The following is a 20,976-nucleotide window of genomic DNA, read 5'->3' as shown; positions in this document are numbered from 1 at the left end:
CACTTCCGGCTGGGCGCTGTGGCCCGTGCCGGTAGTCCCAGCAGTTTGGGAGGCCAGGGCAAGAGGATCGCTTGAGGCCAGGAGTTCGAGACCAGCTTGGGCAATACAATGAGCTAACGTCCCACACCCCATTTCTTTTTTTTTTTTTTTCAGACGGAGTCTCGCTCTGTCGCCCAGGCTGGAGTGCAGTGGCGCGATCTCAGCCTCTCCGAGTTGCTGGGACTGCAGGCACCCGCCACCATGCCCAGCTTTTTTTTTTTTTTTTTTTGAGACGGAGTCTTGCTCTGTCGCCCAGGCTGGAGTGCAGTGGCGCAATCTCGGCTCACTGCAAGCTCCGCCTCCCGGGATCACGCCATTCTCCTGCCTCAGCCTCTCCGAGTAGCTGGGACTACAGGCGCCCGCCACCACGCCCGGCTAATTTTTTGTATTTTTAGTAGAGACGGGGTTTCACCGTGGTCTCGATCTCCTGACCTCGTAATCTGCCCGCCTCGGCCTCCCAAAGTGCTGGGATTACAAGCGTGAACCACCGCGCCCGGCCTCCGGCTAATTTTTTGTATTTTTTTTTTTTTTTTTTCAGTAGAGACGGGGTTTCACCGTGGTCTCGATCTCCTGACCTCGTGATCCGCCCGCCTCGGCCTCTCAAAGTGCTGAGATTACAAGCGTGAGCCACCGCGCCCGGCCCCCACACCCCATTTCTTAAAAAAAAAAAAAAAAGCGCCAGATTTCCACTCTTTCCACAACCAAAACTGGCCCCCTTACTTTGCAGTGAAGGTTGCATTTTCAAAATCTTAATCTCAATGTCCACCCTAAAAGGTACCCTTTTAATCTTTGAATTATCACTTCCTGCCAGCTCTAGATCCTAGTAGGTCCAGATCTAGACCCCTAGTAAATATAATTAGAACTAAAAGCTGCACTTTGAGGCTGGGAGGCCGAGGTAGGAGGATCGTTTGAGCCCAGGAGTTCGAGACCAGCCTGAGCAACATAGCAAGATCCTGTCTCTACAAAAAAAAAAAAATTAGCCAGACTTGATGGCATGTGCCTGTAGTCCCAGCTACTGTGCAGGCTGACGCAGGAGTAATATTTAAACCCGAAAAGTCGAGGCGACAGTAAGCCGTGATCGGACCACTGCACTCCAGCCTGGGCGACAGAGGGAGACCCTGTCTCAAGAAAATAAAAGGTAAAACAAATAAAACCTGCACTTCCTGCTACTATAAAACAAGGCACTGGGAAGGCGCATCAATAGGACGACCCTTTTTTTTATTACTATTTTTTTTTAGACACCGTCTCCCTTTGCCACCCAGGCTGGAGTGCAGTGGCGCGATCTCGGCTCACTGCAACGTACACCTTCTGGGTTCAAGTGATTCTCCCGCCTCAGCCTCTTGAGTAGCTGAGATTACAGGCGCGCACCACCACAGCTCGGCTAATGTTTGTATTTTTAGTGGAGACGGGGTTTCACCATATTGGTCAGGCTGGTCTCGAACTCCCGATCCCAGGTGATCCGCCCGCCTCGGCCTCCCAAAGTGCTGGGATTACAGCCAAAAGCCATCGTGCCCGGCCACGCCGATCCTTCTAAATCCAGAGCCCTCCTAACTATTCGCAAAGTACCCACATCGCCGGCTCCCCTTCCTCCCCGTTTTAAGCAGTGCGCATGCTCCTAAATAACGCTTCCCTCGTGGGGGACGTAGGCGGGGCCATCGGGTCCTAAGGCAAAAAGTGTGGGCGTGGCTGCTCTCTGTATCTCGTAGCCCCACCCCATTCCCATGAGCCCCGACCCTTTGGGCTGGAACGGGAGGTGTCGCTCTTTGGACCTCAAGGTTCCCCTTAACACGGAGCGCCCCGCAGTCTTCGCGGAAAGCGTTCCGGGTAGGCGATGGCTGCGACGCGTGCAGGGCCCCGCGCCCGCGAGATCTTCACCTCGCTGGAGTACGGACCGGTGCCGGAGAGCCACGCATGCGCACTGGTGAGAGCCTGCCCGGCCGGCGCTGCCCGCTGCGTTCCCCAGGCCTGGGCGCCCGGTTTTTCGCGCGGAGTCCCGTCATCCACTGCGGTAGCTCAGCAGCTCCGCCTCTCTCAGTCCCCGTGATTCCCGCCGCCCAATAGGATCGCGCCCTGTAGGACGCTCCCTTGAGCCTTGGCGGTGGCAGCATTTTAGTCTGTTCCCATCTTCCCCAGTGGTTCTCTTCCCCTTGATCCTGAACTCCTCGTGGTGTTCTCGCGGTTTTCCTGAACTCCTCTAGACGCTCTCGTGATTCCTCAGGGTCCCCTCAGAACCTGACGCCACCCACCAGACCCCTTAGGATTCCTGTGAGGCTCCAGTGACCCACAACACCCATTGTCTTTACACGACTCTTCAAAACATCCTATCGCTTCCATGGGCCGCCAGAGCACCCCAGACCTCCTGAGGGACTCCCTTGATCCCTTTGATTACCCAGAGACCTTCAGAACTTCCATGGAGCCCCCGTGATCCCATAGGGCCCCTCAATACTCGTGGGGTTCATGTGACCTCATGGGAACGCTCAGGAGCCTAGAATACATCAGGGCTTCCGGTTTTGGGTTTTGTTGTTGTTGTTTTTTTTTTTGAGACAGGGTCTCACTCTGTCGCCCAAACTGAAGTGCAGTGGCGCTATCACACCACTGCAGCCTCAACCTCCTGAGCTCAAGCCATCCTCTCACCTAAGCCCCCCAAGTAACTGGGACCAGAGACACGCGCCACCACTCCCTGCTAATATTTGTACTTTTTCTAGAGACAAGGTTTCAGCATGTTGGCCAGGCTGGTCTCGAACTCCTGGCCTCAAGTGATCCACCCACCTCGGCTTCCCAAAGTGGTGGGATAACAGGCCTGAGCTACTGCACCCAGCCACATCAGGACTTCCTGTAATTACTTATGGCCCCTCACAATACCCTCACGGGGCTCCTATGATCTCTCTAGCTCTGAGAATGTCCCATAGGGTTCCCATGATTGTTCCGGGGGTCCTCAGAACCTCCCTAGGACTCCCATGATCCCTCAGAGGCCCCCAGAACTCTCGTGGGGTTCCTGCAAATCAGTAGGGCACCTCGAACTTTCTGTCTTTTCCCCAGGCACTCTCAGAATTCCCTCACGGGGCTCTCATGATCCCCCAGGGACCCCCAGCACCCAGACGGGAGGAGCTTAGGCTTCTTTGAGGGAGAGAGCAGGAGGCCAGAGCAATGGTCCAAGTGGAAGGAACTGGATCAGAACCCTGGCATAGCCTAGCACTTGGGGAGGCCAAGACAGGCAGATCGCCTGAGCTCAGGAATTCGAGACCAGCCTGGGCAACATAGTGAAACCTCGTCTCTACTAAAATACAAAACACTGGGCCGGGTGTGGTGGCTCAGACTTGTAATCTCAGCCCTTTGGGAGTCCGAGGCGGGCAGATCACCTGAGGTCAGGAGTTCGAGACCAGACTGGCTAACATGGTGAAACCCTGTCTCTACTAAAATACTGTAGGGACCAGCCCCACAGGGTCGGTGGGTCTCTCCCCATGTGCGGCGACGAGATAGTGTAGAAATAAAGTCACAAGACAAAGAGATAAAAGAAAAGGCAGCTGGGCCCGGGGGACCATTACCACCAATGCACGGAGACCGGTAGTGGCCCCGAATGTCTGGCTTCGCTGTTATTTATTGTATACAAAGCAATAGGGGCAGGGTAAAGAATGTGAGTCGTCTACAATGATAGGTAAGGTCATGTGGGTCGTGTGTCCACTGGACAGGGGGCCCTTCCCTGCCTGGCAGCGGAGGCAAAGAGAGAGAGGAGACAAAGAGAAAGACAGCTTACGCCATTATTTCTGCATATCAGAGACTTTTAGTACTTTCACTAATTTACTACTGCTATCTAGAAGGCAGAGCCAGGTGTACAGGATGGAACATGAAGGCAGACTAGGAGTGTGACCACTGAAGCACAGCATCACAGGGAGACGGTTAGGCCTCCGCATAACTGCGGGAAAGCCTGACTGGTGTCAGGCCCTCCACAAGAGGTGGAGGAGCAGAGTCTTCTCTAAACTCCCCCGAGGAAAAGGAGACTCCCTTTCCCGGTCTGCTAAGTGGTGGGTGTTGTTCCTTGACACTTTTCGCTACCGCTAGACCACGGTCCGCCTGGCAACAGGCATCTTCCCAGACGCTGGCGTCACCGCTAGACCAAGGAGCCCTTCTGGTGGCCCTGTCCAGGCATAACAGAAGGCTCGCACTCTTGTCTTCTGGTCACTTCTCACTATGTCCTCTCAGCTCCTATCTCTGTATGGCCTGGTTTTTCCTAGGTTATGATTATAGAGTGAGGATTATTATAATATTGGAATAAAGAGCAATTGCTACAAACTAATGATTAATGATATTCATATATAATCATATCTAAGATCTATATCTGGTATGACTATTCTCGTTTTATATTTTATTATACTGGAACAGCTCGTGTCCTTGGTCTCTTGCCTTGGCGCCTGGGTGGCTTGCCGCCCACAAAATACAAAAATTACCTGAGCATGGTGGTGTTTGCCTGTAATCCTAGCTATTTGGGAGGCTGAGGTGGGAGAATTGCTTAAGCCCGGGAGGCGGAGGTTGCAGTAAGCTGAGACTGCACCACTGCACTCCAGCCTGGGCAACGGAGCAAGATTCTGTCTCCAAAAAAAAATACAAAAATGGCTGGGTGCGGTGGTTCACACCTGTAATCCCAGTGCTTTGGGAGGCCGAGGCGGATGAATCATGAGGTCAGGAGTTCGAGACCAGCCTGGCCAAGATGGTGAAACCCCATCTCTACTAAAAATACAAAAAATTAGCTGGGCGTGGTGGCAGGTGCCTGTAATCCCAGCTACTTGGGAGGCTGAGGCAGGAGAATCGCTTGAACCCAGGAGGCAGAGGTTACAGTGAGCCGAGACCACGCCACTGCATTCCAGCCTGGGCAACAGAGCAAGACTCCATCTCAAAAAAAAAAAAAAAAAAAAAAAAAGAAGCAGAAAACAAAAGATTAGCCGGGGGTGGCAGCACACACCAGTCCCAGCTACTCGGGAGGCTGAGGTGGGAGGATCACCTGAGCCTGGGAGGTGCGGTGATCATACCACTGAACTCCAGCCTGGGTGACAGAATGAGACCCTGTCCCCCTGAAAAAAAAGGAAGTTGAGGCCAGGCAAGTGGCTTACACCTGTAATCCCAGCAGTTTGGGAGACCGAGTCAGGAGGATCACTTGCACCTAGGAGTTTGAGACCAGCCTGGGCAATATGGTGAGGCCCTATCTCTATTAATATAAAAATAAAACATAAAAAGTGAAGCTGAGACTTGGACTTGAGCCTTTCCATTTCAGACCCATGGTCTTGCCTACACCAGCAAAGTTCTCAACTGTACAGTCTCTGGGCCAGACTCAACCAACAAACATGTTTTCTTTGGCCTGAACTTTATTTTTTTTTTAATGTGAAATGCTGGACAATTGATTCCATGTAAACATCCGGGAGGTCCTCTTGAAAATAAAATTCCAAAATGTGTCAACATTTGGCTCAACTTCCCTGACAAAAGTCATCTGGAACCAATAACTCCTGTCTTTTCCATGAATCGTAAGCTCCTCTTCTCATCCAGGCCCTCTTCTCAGGCCTCCTGGAACCCTCTGGACATTCTTTTGGAATTTTGTTTTTCTTTTGGGGGGAAAACTTTCCAACTTCCACAGAATAATTAGCATTTATTTTGAACTCCTATTTACCCATCACTCTGCTTCAACCATCATCAACATTTATCCCAGCGCTGTTTCCTTCTGTATTTTCTTTGGAGTAATTTAAACAAATCTCGGATATCACAGTATTTTCCTATAAATACTTGAATCCTTTCTTCTAATAGATAAGGGCTTATTTTGTTACAAAACTACCATGGTCTGTTACCACACTTAACATTAAGTCATTCTTTTTGTTTTTTGTTTGTTTGAGACAGGATCTTACTCTATCGCCCAAGCTAGCACTCAGTAGCGTTCATAGCTCACTGCAGCCTGGAACTCCTGGGCCCAAGCAATCCTCCCGCCCCAGCCTCCTGAGTAGCTGAGACTACAGGTGTGCATCACCATGACTGGCAAATTTTTTATTTTTATTTTTTGTAGAGATGGGGTCTTGCTGTGTCTGTCCAGACTAGTCTCAAACTCCTCGGCTCAAGCAATCCTCCCGTCTCAGCGTGGGAAAGTGCAGGGATTACAGATGTGAGCTACCATGCCCGGCCAACAATCATTCTTTAATGTCATCTAATGTCCAGTTCACGTTCAAATATCCCTGACTATCTCACAGATGTCTCTTTCCCTGTGGGCGTTTGAGTTTGGAACTTCTAAGTAACTTTTTTGCTTTAAAGAGAAAGGAGAAGCCAGGCACAGTGGCTCATGCTTGTAATCCCAGCACTTTTGGAGGCTGAGGCGAGTGGATCACCTGAGGCCAGGAGTTCAAGACCAGCCTGGCCAACATAGTAAAAACCCATCTCTACTAAAAATATATAAATTAGCTGGGCGTGGTGGCGGCCGCCTGTAATCCCAGCTACTTGGGATGCTGAGGCAGGAGAATCACTTGAACCCAGGAGGCTGAGGTTGCAGTGAGCCAAGATTGCACCATTGCACTCCAGCCTGGGCGACAAGAGCAAGACTCCATCTCAAAAAAGAAAAGGAAAGAAGGGCCAGTAAGAGAAAAATCAGGAGTATGTGACATCAGAGATGCTAGGGGAGTCTGTAGAAGGAGAAAGTGAGCAGTGTGCTTTGGATTTAGCAGCAGGGAAGACGTGACCAGGATGAGAAAGAAATATAGAGGAGAAGGCCGGGCGCAGTGGCTCACGCCTGTAATCCCAGCACTTTGGGAGGCCGAGGCGGGCGGATCACGAGGTCAGGAGATCGAGACCATCCTGGCTAACACAGTGAAACCCCGTCTCTACTAAAAATACAAAAAAATTAGCCGGGCGTGGTGGCGGGCGCCTGTAGTCCCGGCTACTCGGGAGCCTGAGGCAGGAGAATGGCGTGAACCCAGGAGGTGGAGCTTGAAGTGAGCAGAGATCATGCCACTGCACTCCCGCCTGGGTGACAGAGCAAGACGCTGTCTCAAACAAAAAAAAAAAAAAAAGAAAGAAAGAAAGAAAGAGATATGGAGGAGATGTGGTGAGTGAGATGTGGTAAAAAAAAAATTTTTTTTTTTTTTTGAGACAGAGCCTTGCTCTGTTACTCAGGCTGTAGTGCAGTGGCGTGATCTTAGCTTACTGCAGCCTCCACCTCCCGGGCTCAAGTGATCCTCCCACCTCAGCCTCCCAGGTAGCTGGGACTACAGGCACTCACCACCACACCCAGCTAACTTTTTGTACTTTTTGTAGAGATGAGCTTTCACCATGTTGCCCAGGCTGGTCTTGAAGCCTAGGCTCAGCCCACCTCGGCCTCCCAAAGTGGACTCCGAATAGGCGCCACTGTTGTGGCACCAGCCCAAGGACTCAGCTGAGACCCTAATTGAATGAATTAAAGATGTTGACACGTCCGTAATCCCAGCACTTTGGGAGGCCGAGGCGGGCAGATCACTTGAGGTCAGGAGTTCAAGACCAGCCTGACCAACACGGTGAAACCCCGTCTCTACTAAAAATACAAAAATAAAATTAGCCGGGTGTGATGGCGGGCGCCTGTAGTCCTAGCTACTCAGGAGACTGAGGCGGGAGAATGGCATGAACCCAGGAGGCGGAGCTTGCAGTGAGCCAAGATCGTGACACTGCACTCCAGCCTGGGTGACAGAGCAAGACTCAGTCTCAAAAAAAAAAAAAGAAAAAATGTTCTAGAACTAGAGTGGTGATGGTTACACAACACTATAAATGTGCCAAATGCCACTGAACTGATGAACTGTACACTTTGAGATGCTGTATTTTACCACAAACTTTTTTTTTAAAGCAATAGGAGGAAAAGAATTAGCTGATGGGGCAGAGGGAGACAGATGTCCCCTCCTAGAGGATTCTGGGTAGAGGTTGAACTGCTCCAGCTCCTCCCGAACCCCTTTCCAAACTGTCTCTACTTCCCCCAGGCCTGGCTGGACACCCAGGACCGGTGCTTGGGCCACTATGTGAATGGGAAGTGGTTAAAGCCTGAACACAGGAATTCAGTTCCTTGCCAGGATCCCATCACAGGTACAAGATGTCCCCCAGTCATCAGTGGAAGGGAGGTATCTGTGCCCTCTAGCCCTACCCACCAACACCCATTCCCCTTGCCTAGGGCCCTGAGGGCAGGAAGCAGCTGGTGGTGGGAGAGGGGCTGCGATGTCTGGTTCCTTCTGAAACCAGTCACCCTAATTATGGTTCCGGGTCTCTGTGGAGGCTTTGTGAGACTGCTGTCTGCAAAAATCCCTTCCTTGCTCTGGAGGTGATCATAGCCATGACCCAGCAGAGAATGGGGACCAGCTTTACACCCTTGAGCTGATCCAGGCTCCGAAAATCTCAGCCCCCTCCAGATGTGACATGGGCTACTCCTCCGATCTGAGTCCCCCCACTTTTCTCCCCAGGAGAGAACTTGACCAGTTGCCTACAGGCACAGGCTGAGGATGTGGCTGCAGCTGTGGAGGCAGCCAGGATGGCATTTGAGAGCTGGAGTGTGCACCCTGGCATCGTCCGGGCCCAGCACCTGACCAGGTGATGCAGCTGAGGTGTGGACCCCGGGAGGCGGGGACCCCCAGCATCCTCTCAAGACCATGGAAACAAAGGCTATTTCCCAAGATCCCACTGAATTAATCTGCAGCTAAGGCTCAGATTCCCAGTATGTGCTGGAGGCAGTAGTGGCCAAAACATGCATCCGTTGTCCACTATTCACTGGGACTAGAAGCCGCAAAGCCTCTGTTTCCCAGGACATTCTTGGAGCGCATTAGGGCTCCATTTCTCAGCAGTTCACTGGGGCTGGTGAAGCCCCTAAATCCATTTCCTGACTGCTTTGGGGGCAGCTAGAGACAAAAATTCCATTTCCCAAAATGCAATTGAGGTTAGAAGCTAAGACTCAGTTTCCCAAAAGCTTCAGGGATTTCCGGTGGCCAAGACCTTTACACAGCATCCTCAGGGTTTGTGTTTCCACGACTATAATTCTCATAAATCCTCACTGCCCTCTGCCCCAGGTAAATGGTGGGGATGCCTCAGGGGCTCATGGGGCCTGTAGTCCAGGTATATAGGAGCAGCCCAGGACTCTGTGAGGCTGAGGGCCGTTGGAAAATGAGCACCCTCTTGCTTTCTCCACAGGCTGGCCAAGGTGATCCAGAAGCACCAGCGACTGCTGTGGACCCTGGAGTCCCTGGTGACTGGGCGAGCTGTTCGAGAGGTTCGAGACGGGGACGTCCAGCTGGCCCAGCAGCTGCTCCACTACCATGCAATCCAGGCATCCACCCAGGAGGAGGCACTGGCAGGCTGGGAGCCCATGGGTGAGACCCTGGAGTCCCTAGCCCTGTCCTCCCACATGACCCAGCAGTGCTAGCTCCAGTCCCCTCATTCTTTTTCTTTTAGACAGAGTTTCGCTCTTGTTGCCCAGGCTGGAGTGCAGTGGCGCAATCTCGGCTCACTGTAACCTCTGCCTCCTGGGTTCAAGTGATTCTCCTGCCTCAGCCTCCTGAGTAGCTGGGATTACAGGCACCCACCACCACACCTGGCTAATTGTTGTATTTTTATCGGGGGGGGGGGGTCTCACCATGTTGGTCAGGCTGGTCTCAAACTCCTAACCTCAGATGATTCACCTGCCTTGGCATCCCAAAGTGCTGGGATTACAGGCATGAGCCACCGCGCCCGGTCCCCTCATTCTTTTTCTTTTGTTTCTTTTTTCTTTTTCAGACAGGGTCTTTCTCTGTCACCCTGGCTGGAGTACAGTGGTGCAGTTATAGCTCACTGATGCCTCAACCTCCTGGGCTCAAAATCCTCCCACCTCAGCCTCCCAAGTAACTGGGACTACAACCATGCACCACCACACCTGTTTTTTTTTGTTTGTTTGTTTTTTGTTGGTTTTTTTTTTTGAGATGGAGTTTCGCTCTTTGTTGCCCAGGCTGGAGTGCAATGGCACGATCTCGGCTCACCGCAACCTCCACCTCCCAGGTTCAAGTGATTCTCCTGCCTCAGCCTCCCAAATAGCTGAGACTACAGGTGCCCACCATCACGCCCGGCTAATTTTGTATTTTTAATGGAGACGGGGTTTCTCCATGTTGGTCAGGCTGGTCTCGAACTCCACACCTCAGGTGATCCACCCACCTCGGCCTCCCAAAGCACTGAGATTACAGGCGTGAGCCACCGCGCCTGGCCATTTTTTTTTTTTTTTTTTAAATGTAGCGATGGGGTCTCGCCATGTGGCCCAGGCTGGACTTAAACTCCTAGCCTCAAGGGACCCTCTCGCCTCATTTTTTTCTTGCAGGAGTAATTGGCCTCATCCTGCCACCCACATTCTCCTTCCTTGAGATGATGTGGAGGATTTGCCCTGCCCTGGCTGTGGGTAAATGATGGCCTGGGGGGTCCTGGCTCTTGGGTCTGAGAAAGGAGGGGATTGTGGGGCCCAAACTCCAGAGTCTGAGAGACAAGGGGGCTGGAGGCCTGGACTCTGTGAAAGGAGTCTGAGGGAGGAGGGACTGGGGCCTGGACTCCTGGGTCTGAGGGAGGAGGGGCCGGGGGCCTGGACTCCTGGGTCTGAGGGAGGAGGGGCTGGGGCCTGGACTCCTCGGTCTGAGGGAGGAGGGGCTGGGGCCTGGACTCCTCGGTCTGAGGGAGGAGGGGCTGGGGGTCTGGACTTCTGGGTCTGAGGGAAGAGGGGCTGGGACCTGGACTCCTGAGTCTTTGAGCTGCTCCGCTTCCCCAGGCTGCACTGTGGTGGCCCTCGTGCCCCCGGCCTCCCCGACGCCCCTCCTCCTGGCCCAGCTGTCAGGGGAGCTAGGCCCATTCCCAGGAATCCTGAATGTCATCAGTGGCCCTGCCTCCCTGGTGCCCATCCTGGCCTCCCAGCCTGGAATCCAGAAGGTGGCCTTCTGCGGAGCCCTGGAGGTACCTTCAGGACAGGGGTTGTGGTGGAACGCGGCTGGGGGCTGCAAGGCTCCTCCTGCGGCTGAACTGGGGGGGGTCCCTAGGAAGGGCGTGCCCTTCGACGGAGCCTGGCGGGCGAGTGTGCGGAGCTGGGCCTGGCGCTGGGGACGGAGTCGCTGCTGCTGCTGACAGACACAGCGGACCTAGACTCGGCCGTGGAGGGTATTGTGGACGCCGCCTGGTCCGACCGCGGCCCGGTGAGACCCGTGCACTCCTGTCCCCTCCTCACACCCTGGAGGCTGTCGGTGTCTGTCTCCAGTCATTGGGCTCCTGAGTCTCTGTTCATTTTATTTGTTGGGTTTTTTGTTTTGTTTTGTTTTGTTTTATTTTTCTATCTCTGTTCATTTTATTTTATTTTATTTTATTTTATTTTATTTATTTATTTTGAGACAGAGTTTTGTTCTTGTTGCCCAGGCTGGAGTGCAATGGCACGATCTCGGCTCACTGCCGAGATTCAAGTGATTCTCCTGCCTCAGTCTCCCGAGTAGCAGGGATTACAGGCGCCCATCACCACGCCTGGCTAATTTATGTATTTTTAATAGAGACGAGGGTTCACCGTGTTGGCCAGGATGGTCTCAAACTCCTGACCTCTGTTGATCTACCCACCTCGGCCTCCCAAAGTGCTAGGATTGCAGGCGTGAGCCACCGCACCCAGCCTCTCTGTTCTTTAGGACTCTGTTGATTTATCCGAGTGTTCATGTCTCTAGTTTTCCAGCCTCTGTCTTCACTCTTCAGATCACCAACTTGCTAGAGTGCAGTGGTGTGACCTCCTGATGCCCCATTTCCTCACAGGGTGGCCTCAGGCTTCTCATCCAGGAGTCTGTGTGGGATGAAGCCATGAGACGGCTGCAGGAGCGGATGGGGCGGCTTCGGAGTGGCCGAGGGCTGGATGGGGCCGTGGACATGGGGGCCCGGGGGGCTGCTGCATGTGACCTGGTCCAGCACTTTGTGCGTGAGGCCCAGAGCCAGGGTGCACAGGTGAGGCAGGGGGCAGAGACTTGAGGGTGTCAGGGGAGGAGGGGCCTGGAGACCCAGCTCCTGGGTCCGAGGGAGGAGGGAGCTGGGTGTGGACAACTGGGTCTGAGGGAGGAGGGGCTGGGAGCCTGGACTCGGGTCTAAAGGAGGAGGGGCTGGGCCTGGACTCCTGGGTCTGAGGGAGGAGGGGCTGGGGGCCTGGAGTCCTGGGTCTCAGCAGGAAGGGACTAGAGGTCAACTAGTAGATCATTTCTCTCCCTAGGTGTTTCAGGCTGGCGATGTGCCTTCAGAACGCCCATTCTATCCCCCTACCTTGGTCTCCAACCTGCCCCCAGCCTCCCCATGTGCCCAGGCGGAGGTGAGCCCCTTAAGGCTGCAGAACTCCTAGCTACCGCCAGCCAAGGGCAGCAGCTCCGTGCCTGGGGAAGCCCCTGGGGTGACTGTGTGACCTGGGCGTGGGGGCTGCTGCCTGCTCTAGGCTCCTTCCCTGGTGGGTGGGCCCTGGAGGGCTGAGCCTCCCGGTCACCTCTTGCAGGTGCCGTGGCCTGTGGTCGTGGCCTCCCCCTTCCGCACAGCCAAGGAGGCACTGGCGATGGCCAACGGGACGCCCCGCGGGGGCAGCGCCAGTGTGTGGAGCGAGAGGCTGGGGCAGGCTCTGGAGCTGGGCTACGGGTCAGTCTGCGTGGCCCGGGCGCTCACTCCTCTCCTCATTCTTCCTGTCTTCATCTCCCTTCTCCCTGGGTCACTCCCCGCACCTTTAACTCACCCCTCTCCCGGCCTGCCACCGTCTGTTTTCCTCTGTCGGCCATCTCCATCTTCCCCACAGGCTCCGGGTGGGCACTGTCTGGATCAACGCCCACGGCCTCAGAGACCCTTCGGTGCCCACAGGCGGCTGCAAGGAGAGTGGGTGTTCCTGGCACGGGGGCCCGGACGTGAGCACATCCCCTCCCCGTCACCAGCACCCCCCACCAAGCCCCGTGCTCTTGACACTTGCATCTGGCCTCGCGTGCCCCTTGCATCCGGCCTCGCCTGCCCCTTGCATCCTCTTGACACTGTCCATCTCACAGGGGCTGTATGAGTATCTGCGGCCCTCAGGGACCCCTGCCCGGCTGTCCTGCCTCTCCAAGAACCTGAACTATGACACCTTTGGCCTCGCTGTTCCCTCAACCCTGCCGGCTGGGCCTGAAATAGGGCCCAGGTGAGTGGTTGGGGGCCAGTGGTCTGGGAGTGTGAACGGGGAGAGGGGAATTGATGCCTGTTTCCCTGTGGATTGGAGGGCTGGCTCAAGGTTCGTCCGAGCCGTCTCATAGTCCTGCTGAGTGCCATATTGTGGCCTCACACTTTCCCCACCCCAGGCCTGCTGAGACTCTCAGCTCTGCCCCATGAATGTATGTGCTCTCCCAGAAACTCATGGGTCTAGGAGCTTGGGGTCCCCCAGAAGCTCATGGGAGCAGGAGCTTGGGGTCCCCCAGAGGCTAATGGGAGCAGAAGGAGTAGGAGCTTAGGGTCGCCCAGAGGCTCATGGGAGCAGTTTAGGGTCCCCCAGAAGTTCATGGGAACAGGATTTTGGGGTCCCCCAGAGGCTCAAGGGAGCAGGAGTTTAGGGTCCCCAGAGGCTTATGGGAGCAGAAGCTTGGGATCTCGTAGAGGCTCATGGGAGCAGAAACTTGGGGTCCCCCAGAGGCTCATGGGAGCAGGAGTTTAAGGTCCCCCCAGAGACTCAAGGGGGCAATTTAGGGTCTACCAGAGGCTCATGGGAGCAGGAGCTTAGGGTCCCCCAGAGGCTCATAGAGCAGGAATTTAGGGTCCCACAGAGGCTCATGGGAGCAGAAGCTTTGGGTCCTCCGGGGCTCATGGGAACAGGAATTTGGGGTGCCCCACAGGCTTATGAGAGCAGTTTAGGGTCTGCCAGAGGCTCATGGGAGTAGGAGTTTAGGGTCTCCCAGAGGCTCATGGGAGCAGGAGTTTAGGGTTCCCAGGCTCATGAGAACAGGGGTTTGGGGTCCCCCCGAGGCTCATGGGAGCAGAAACTTGAGTCCTCCAGAGGCTTATGGGAGCAGGAATTTGGGGTTCCCCAGAGGCTCATGGGAGCAGTTTAAGGTCCCCCAGAGGCTCATGGGAGCAAGGAGTTTAGGGTCCCCCAGAGGCTCATGGGAACAGGAGTTTGGGTGCCCCAGAGGCTCACGGGAGCCAAGGTGGTCTTCCCAGTGGGGTAGAGCATAGGGTCTGAGCAGATTGTGGCCCCAGGACTCCTCCTCATGCCCCACCCTACTCCAGCCCAGCACCCCCCTATGGGCTCTTCGTTGGGGGCCGTTTCCAGGCTCCTGGGGCCCGAAGCTCCAGGCCCATCCAGGATTCATCTGGCAACCTCCATGGCTACGTGGCTGAGGGTGGAGCCAAGGACATCCGAGGTGCTGTGGAGGCTGCTCACCAGGCTTTCCCTGGGTAAGGGGTCACACGGGAAAGCCCAAGGGTCATGGTGTGGCAGAGAGGGGAGCCTGCCCCCAGCAGTCGGTGGACTGGGAGGCTGGGCCCCCAGGGTAGGGGCTGTGGACAAAGGTGGGGTGTCGGGAGAGCCAAGACCAGGATGCCGACCCCCACTGTGCACTGTCTGCCCACAGCTGGGCAGGCCAGTCCCCAGGAGCCCGGGCAGCCCTGCTGTGGGCCCTGGCGGCTGCACTGGAGCGCCGGAAGTCTACCCTGGCCTCGAGGCTGGAGAGGCAGGGAGTGGAGCTCAAGGCTGCGGAGGCGGAGGTGGAGCTGAGTGCAAGGCGACTTCGGGCATGGGGGGCCCGGGCGCAGGCCCAAGGCCACACCCTGCAGGTGAAGGGTCTGTGGGCACGTGGGCGAGCTGGGCAGGCGGGCTGGGGCTCAGACCAGAGGCTGTGAGATAAGCCAGGCTTGGAATTCAGGCCCAGCCCCACTGCCTTCCACGGCAGGATCATCAGCAAGTGGCTTCATCTCTCCCTACCTCAATTCCCTCATCTGTACAGTGAGTAGGCTCACAACCTGCCTTGTAGAGTAGCGTTCACCAGATGATGGATAGCAACCCATTCCTGGACCATAAAATCAATTTAGTGGGCTGTTAGGCAGTTCTCGCATTGCTATAAAGAAACACCTGGGGGCGCAGTGGCTCATGCCTGTAATCCCAGCACTTTGGGAGGCCAAGGCGGGCGGATCACAAGGTCAGGAGATCGAGACCATCCTGGCTAACATGGTGAAACCCAGTCTCTACTAAAAATACAAAAAAATTAGCTGGGTATGGTAGTGGGCACTTGTAGTCCTAGCTACTCAGGAGGCTGAGGCAGGAAAATTGCTTGAACCCAGGAGGCAGTGGTTGCAGTGAGCCGAGATCGTGCCACTGCACTCCAGCCTGGGTGACAGAGCGAGACCTTGTGTCACAAAAAAAAAAAAAAAAAAACACCTGGCCAGGCATGGTGGCTCACGCCTGTAATCCTAGTACTTTGGGAGGCAAAAGTGGGTGGATCGCTTGAGGCCAGGAGTTTAAAACCAGCCTGGGCAACACAGTGAAACCCTGTCTCCACAAAAAATAGAAAAATCAGCTGGCCGTGTTGGCACTAGTCTCCCTCTGGCACCTGGCTGAAGTGCAGTGCCACGATCATGGCTCACTGCAGCCTCAACCTCCGAGGTCCAAGTGAGCCTCCCCCCTCAGCCTCCTGAGTATCTGGTATCACAGGCACACACCAGCACACATGACTGGGTGTTTTTGTATTTTTGCAGAGACAAGAGACTCGCCATGTTGCCCAGGCTGATCTTGAACTCCTAGCTTCAAGTGATCCGCCTGTCTTGACCTCCCAAAGTGCTGGGATTACAGGCATGAGCCACTGCTACCTTTTTTTTTTTTTTTTTTTGAGACAGAGTTTCACTCTTGTTGCCCAGGTTGGAGTTCAATGGCACAATCTCGGCTCACCGCAACCTCTGCCTCCCAGGTTCAAGCAATTCTCCTGCCTCAGCCTCCTGAGTAGCTGGGATTACAGGCATGCACCACCACGCCTGGCTAATTTTGTATTTTTAGTAGAGATGAGGTTTCTCCATGTTGAGGCTGGTCTCGAACTCCTGACCTCAGGTGATCCGCCCGCCTCGGCCTCCCAAAGTACTGGGATTACAGGCGTGAGTCACCGCACCTGGCCTCCAGTGCTGACACTTTTAAATAACTGGATCTCAGGAGAACTCACTATTTCGAGGACAGTACCAAGTGGGATGGTGCTAAACCATTCATGAGGAATCCACCTCTATGATGCCATCACCTGCCACCAGGCCCCGCCTTCAACATTGGGGATTACATTTCTTTTTCTCCCCCCGCCCCCCAAGACGGAGTTTCGCTCTTGTTGCCCAGGCTGGAGTGCAATGGCATGATCTCAGCTCACGGGTCTGCCTCCTGAATTCAAGCGATTCTCCTGCCTCAGCCTCCAGAGTAGCTGGGATTACAGGCATGCGCCACCACGCCCAGTTAATTTTGTATTTTTAGTAGAGACGGGGTTTCTCCCTGTTGGTCAGACTGGTCTCAAACTCCTGACCTCAGGTGATCTTCTGCCTGCATTGGCCTCCCGAAGTGCTGGGATTATAGGCGTGAGCCACCGCGCCTGGCCGGGGATTACATTTCAACATGAGATTTGGGTGGGACATCCGAACTATATCATGAGCCAAACCATATTTCTTTCTTTTTTTTTTTTTTTTTTTTGAGACAGAGTCTCGCTCTCGCTCTGTTGCCCAGGCTGGAGTGCAGTGGCACAATCTCGGCTCACTGCAAGCTCTGCATCCTGGGTTCACGCCATTCTCCTGTCCCAGCCTTCCGAGTAGCTGGGACTACAGGCGCCTGCCACCACACCCGGCTGATTTTTTTTTTGTATATTTTGTAGAGATGGGGTTTCACCATGTTAGCCAGGATGGTCTACCCACCTTGGCTTCCCAAAGTGCTGGGATTACAGGTGTGAGTAACTGCGCCCGGCCTTCTTTTTTTTTTATTTTATTTTACTTTAGTTCTGGGATACATGTGCAGAACGCGCAGGCTTGTTACATAGGGATACGCGTGCCATGGTGGTTTGCTGCACCTATTGACTTGTCCTCTAAGTTCCCTCCCCTTGCCTCCCACCCCCCAACACCATATTTATTTTTAACAAAAGAAAATAGGCCGGACGCAGTGGCTCACACCTGTAATCTCAGCACTTTGGGAGGCCGAGGTGGGCAGATCACAAGGTCAAGAGATCGAGACCATCCTGGCTAACACAGTGAAACCCCGACTCTACTAAATATGCAAAAAAAAAAAAAATTAGCCGGGCATGGTGGCAGGTGCCTGTAGTCCCAGCTACTCAGGAAACTGAGGCAGGAGAATGGCGTGAACCCAGGAGGTGGAGGTTGCAGTGAGCCAATATCGCGCCATTGCACTCCAGCCAGGGCGACAGAGTGAGACTCTGCAGGATGTTTCTCACCGCCCGAACCCCTGTGGAATGATTCACTTTGACCAGCGTCTGCAAAATGGCAGGGGCTTCTACAATGGTGCGGTTTGGGCCAACACCAAGTGTTGGGGAGGATGTGGAGGAACTGGATCTCTCATTTACTGCAGGCAGGGGCTCCCCTGCCCCACACTTGACCCTCCTGTCCCTGCAGGTAGCAGGGCTGAGAGGCCCTGTGCTGCGCCTACGGGAGCCGCTGGGTGTGCTGGCTGTGGTGTGTCCGGATGGGTGGCCCCTGCTTGCCTTCGTGTCCCTGCTGGCTCCCGCCCTGGCCTACGGCAACACGGTGGTCGCGGTGCCCAGCATGGCCTGTCCTCTGCTGGCCCTGGAGGTCTGCCAGGTATAGCCCCCTGCCTTCCTGCCTCTCCTCCCCGTAGCCTCAGGGCAGCAGAAAAAGGCGCCCCAAAGTCGGCAGGAGCTTGGCTCTTACTGCACCCTCTGTGGTACCCATGCTGCCCCCAGCCCCAGCATCCAAACCTTCACTCCTTGGGGACCCAGTGCCCATTCTTTACCCCAGGCCTGGGGCTTTCTCCTCCATGACCCCCCGTCCCATTCCGTCCCATGGCCACCCCCTGAATGCCCACTCCTTGCCCTGCCCCCACGGCCTTCCCAACCCTCCCATTCTCTCCATCCCCTAGGACATGGCCACCCTGTTCCCAGCAGGCCTGGCCAACGTGGTGACAGGAGACCGGGACCATCTGACCCGCTGCCTGGCCTTGCACCAGGATGTCCAGGCCATGTGGTATTTCGGATCGGCCCAGGTGCTCTTTGTTCTGTTTTGCCAACTTCAGGATCTCAAACTTCAAACAGGCTCCTCCTTTTCTGGAAACACAGCCCCGCCCTCTTAGAACTCCTATTGCTAAGGGCAGAAACTCCTTGACAACAAGGTTCTGAGGCCCCGCCCTTAGGACTCCAGTTACTAAGGAAGAGGCTGTCCTTAGCAACAAGGGTCTGAGAGCTGCCTGTCAGTGGACAGCCCGTTGCTAAGGACCACACCCTAGATTTGGAGGCCCACAGTCTACACATTTTTTTTTTTTTTTTTTTTTTTGAGACAGAGCGTCACCCTGTCACCCAGATGCAATCATACCTCGCTTGCAGCCTCAACCTCCCAGGCTCAAGCCACCCTCCCACCTCAGCTTCCTGAGTAGCTGGGACCACATGCGTGCACCACCATGCCCGGCTAATTTTTTTCTTTTGCAGAGACAGGTTTCTCTGTGTTGGCCGGGCTGATCTTGAACTCCTGGGCTCAAGTGATCTGCCTGCCTTGGCCTCTCAAAGTGCTGGGATTACAGCAGGTGTGAGCCAGCACAACTGGTTGAGTCTACTTTTTTTTTTTTTTTTTTTGAGACAGAGTCTCACTCTGTCGCCCAGGCTGGAATACAGTGGCACTATCTTGGCTCAGTGCAACCTCTGCCTCCCGGGTTCAAGTGATTCTCCTGCCTCCCAAGTAGCTGAGACTACAGGCACTCAACAGGCACTCACCACCATGCCCAGCTAATTGTTGGGGTTTTTTTTTAGTAGAGAGGGGGTTTCGCCATATTGGCCAGGCTGGTCTCGAACCCCTGACCTCGTGTGATCTGCCTGCCTCAGCCTCCCAAAATGCAGAGATTACAGGCGTGAGCCACTGTGCCCAACCAATTTTTACTTTTTATTTATTTTTTTTTCAATTTTTACTTTTTAAATGGAGACGGGGTCTCGCCATGTTGTCCAGGCTGGTCTCGAACTCCTGAACTCAAACGATCCTCCCGCCTCAGCCACCCCAAGTGCTGGGATTACAGGAGCAAGTCACCGCACCCCACCGTCCACTCTTAAACCTCCTGTTGGTAACAGATGTGAACTTGTTGACAAGAGCCTTGGGGCCCATTCCTTTCAACATGGGCTGTTAAGGGAGAGGAAATTCCCTAACCACTGGGTCAGATGCTTTTCCCCACCATCTGGAAGTTTTGCTTGGGAGGAGCTGGGCATTGTAGCTGCAGAGCCTGGGTCCAGCCTGAAGCCCCTCGTCAGTAACAGTCTTCATCGCGGAGGAAGCAGGTGCTTAGTAACAAGCCCGCAGAAGTGCTTACCCCCATCTCTCCCCACCTCAGGGTTCCCAGTTTGTGGAGTGGGCCTCGGCAGGAAACCTCAAACCGGTGTGGGTGAGCAGGGGCTGCCCGCGGGCCTGGGACCAGGAGGCCGAGGGGGCAGGCCCGGAGCTGGGGCTGCGAGCGGCGCAGACCAAGACCCTGTGGCTGCCTATGGGGGACTGATGCCTGAGCGCCACCTGCTGCATTTTGGACACCTCAGACCAAGGGGAGATGCACCCCACGGACACCTGGGACTTTCCCCTTCTGGTTCCCGTGTCTTCCAGTAAACTCTCTGACCAACCCTAGCTGTGCTTCTGCGAGAAGAAAGGGTGTAGCAACTTCTGGCAGATATGAGGCTTTTTTTTTTTTTTTTTTTGAGACAACGTCTGGCTCTGTCACCCAGGCTGCAGCGCAGTGGCACAATCTCGGCCCACTCCAGCCTCGACCTCCGGGACTCAAGGGATCCTCATACCTCAGCCTCACATGTAGCTGGGGCCACAGACACGCACCACCACGCCTGGCTCGAGGCCATTTTAGTTCCGAGGTTGAGCAGCTCAGGAGCTGGCTCCAGCACAATGCTGTGTGTTTGTGGAACAAAGAAAGGGGACCCCGAGGACCCCAGACGGCCTCAGGACTCTCATACCTTCTCGTCTTCTCCATCTGGTGGCTCTTGCTGTCTGGTTTTCTCTGCCTTTTCATGGCCCCAGAATCCATATGCAGTAAAGGAACTCTCTGGAATAAAATTAAAGTCCTCCTATATGACTTCTGTCAATTTCCGTGATATAAATGCTCCCACCGTGCCGGATTTCAAGGTACAGGTGATTAAACAACTGGCTGAGAGATCCTGAATTGTTAACAGGTCAGCTCCCGTAAGCTTCCGCGCACCGCTGCCTTAGGATTCTGGTTGTGGGTGGGTTTTTTTGGTTTGTTTTTTGTTTTTTTGAGACAGAGTCTCTGTCGCCCAGGCTGGAGTACAGCAGTGCGATCTCGGCTCACTGCAACCTCCGCCTCCCAGGTTCAAGCGATTCTCCCGCCTCGGCCTCCAGAGTAGCTAGAATTACAGGCTCGCGCCACCACACCCAGCTAATTTTTTGTATTTTTAGTAGAGATGGGATTTCACCATCTTGGCCAGGCTGGTTTCAAACTCCTGACCTCAAGCGGTCCGCCTGTCTCGGTCTCCCCAAAGTGCTAGGATTACAGATTTAAGCCACTGCGCACGCCTGTTGATTTTTTAAATAAAGGATCTTGCTGTTTTTCAGGCTGTAATACAGTGGGGCAGTCACAGCTTACTGAACCCACCCTCAGCCTCCTGGGCTCAATCCTCCCACCTCAGCCTTCTGAGTAGCTGGGACCACAGGCATGCACCACCATGCCTAATTTTTTTTTTTTTTTAATAGGCAGGGTCTATCTATGTTGCCCAGGCTGGTCTTGAACTCCTGGCCTCA

At 54.5% G+C, this 20,976-nt stretch overlaps 1 protein-coding gene across 2 annotated transcripts; it reads left to right on the top strand.

Annotated features, from left to right (window-relative positions):
• Positions 1-156: 156 nt before the first annotated feature.
• Positions 157-20,288, top strand: ALDH16A1 (aldehyde dehydrogenase 16 family member A1). Of its 2 annotated transcripts, XM_055237272.2 has the most exons (17): positions 157-1,960; positions 8,010-8,112; positions 8,484-8,610; positions 9,205-9,383; positions 10,358-10,435; positions 10,796-10,977; positions 11,061-11,213; positions 11,809-11,994; positions 12,254-12,349; positions 12,527-12,663; positions 12,818-12,923; positions 13,059-13,189; positions 14,269-14,436; positions 14,613-14,814; positions 17,620-17,805; positions 18,104-18,226; positions 19,553-20,288. In XM_055237272.2, the coding sequence occupies exons 1-17, from the start codon at positions 1,871-1,873 to the stop codon at positions 19,712-19,714; spliced, it is 2,409 nt and encodes an 802-aa protein (XP_055093247.1). In that variant the 5' UTR covers positions 157-1,870; the 3' UTR covers positions 19,715-20,288. The 2 variants fall into 2 exon arrangements, with proteins under 2 accessions (XP_055093247.1, XP_055093248.1); XM_055237273.2 differs by lacking the exon at positions 11,061-11,213.
• Positions 20,289-20,976: the final 688 nt, after the last annotated feature.

The sequence above is a fragment of the Symphalangus syndactylus genome, chromosome 13, assembly GCF_028878055.3.
Source record: "Symphalangus syndactylus isolate Jambi chromosome 13, NHGRI_mSymSyn1-v2.1_pri, whole genome shotgun sequence".
Lineage (NCBI taxonomy): Eukaryota > Metazoa > Chordata > Mammalia > Primates > Hylobatidae > Symphalangus > Symphalangus syndactylus.
The sequence above is the reverse complement of the archived record's forward strand: the minus strand, read 5'-3'. Positions and strand labels throughout refer to the sequence as shown.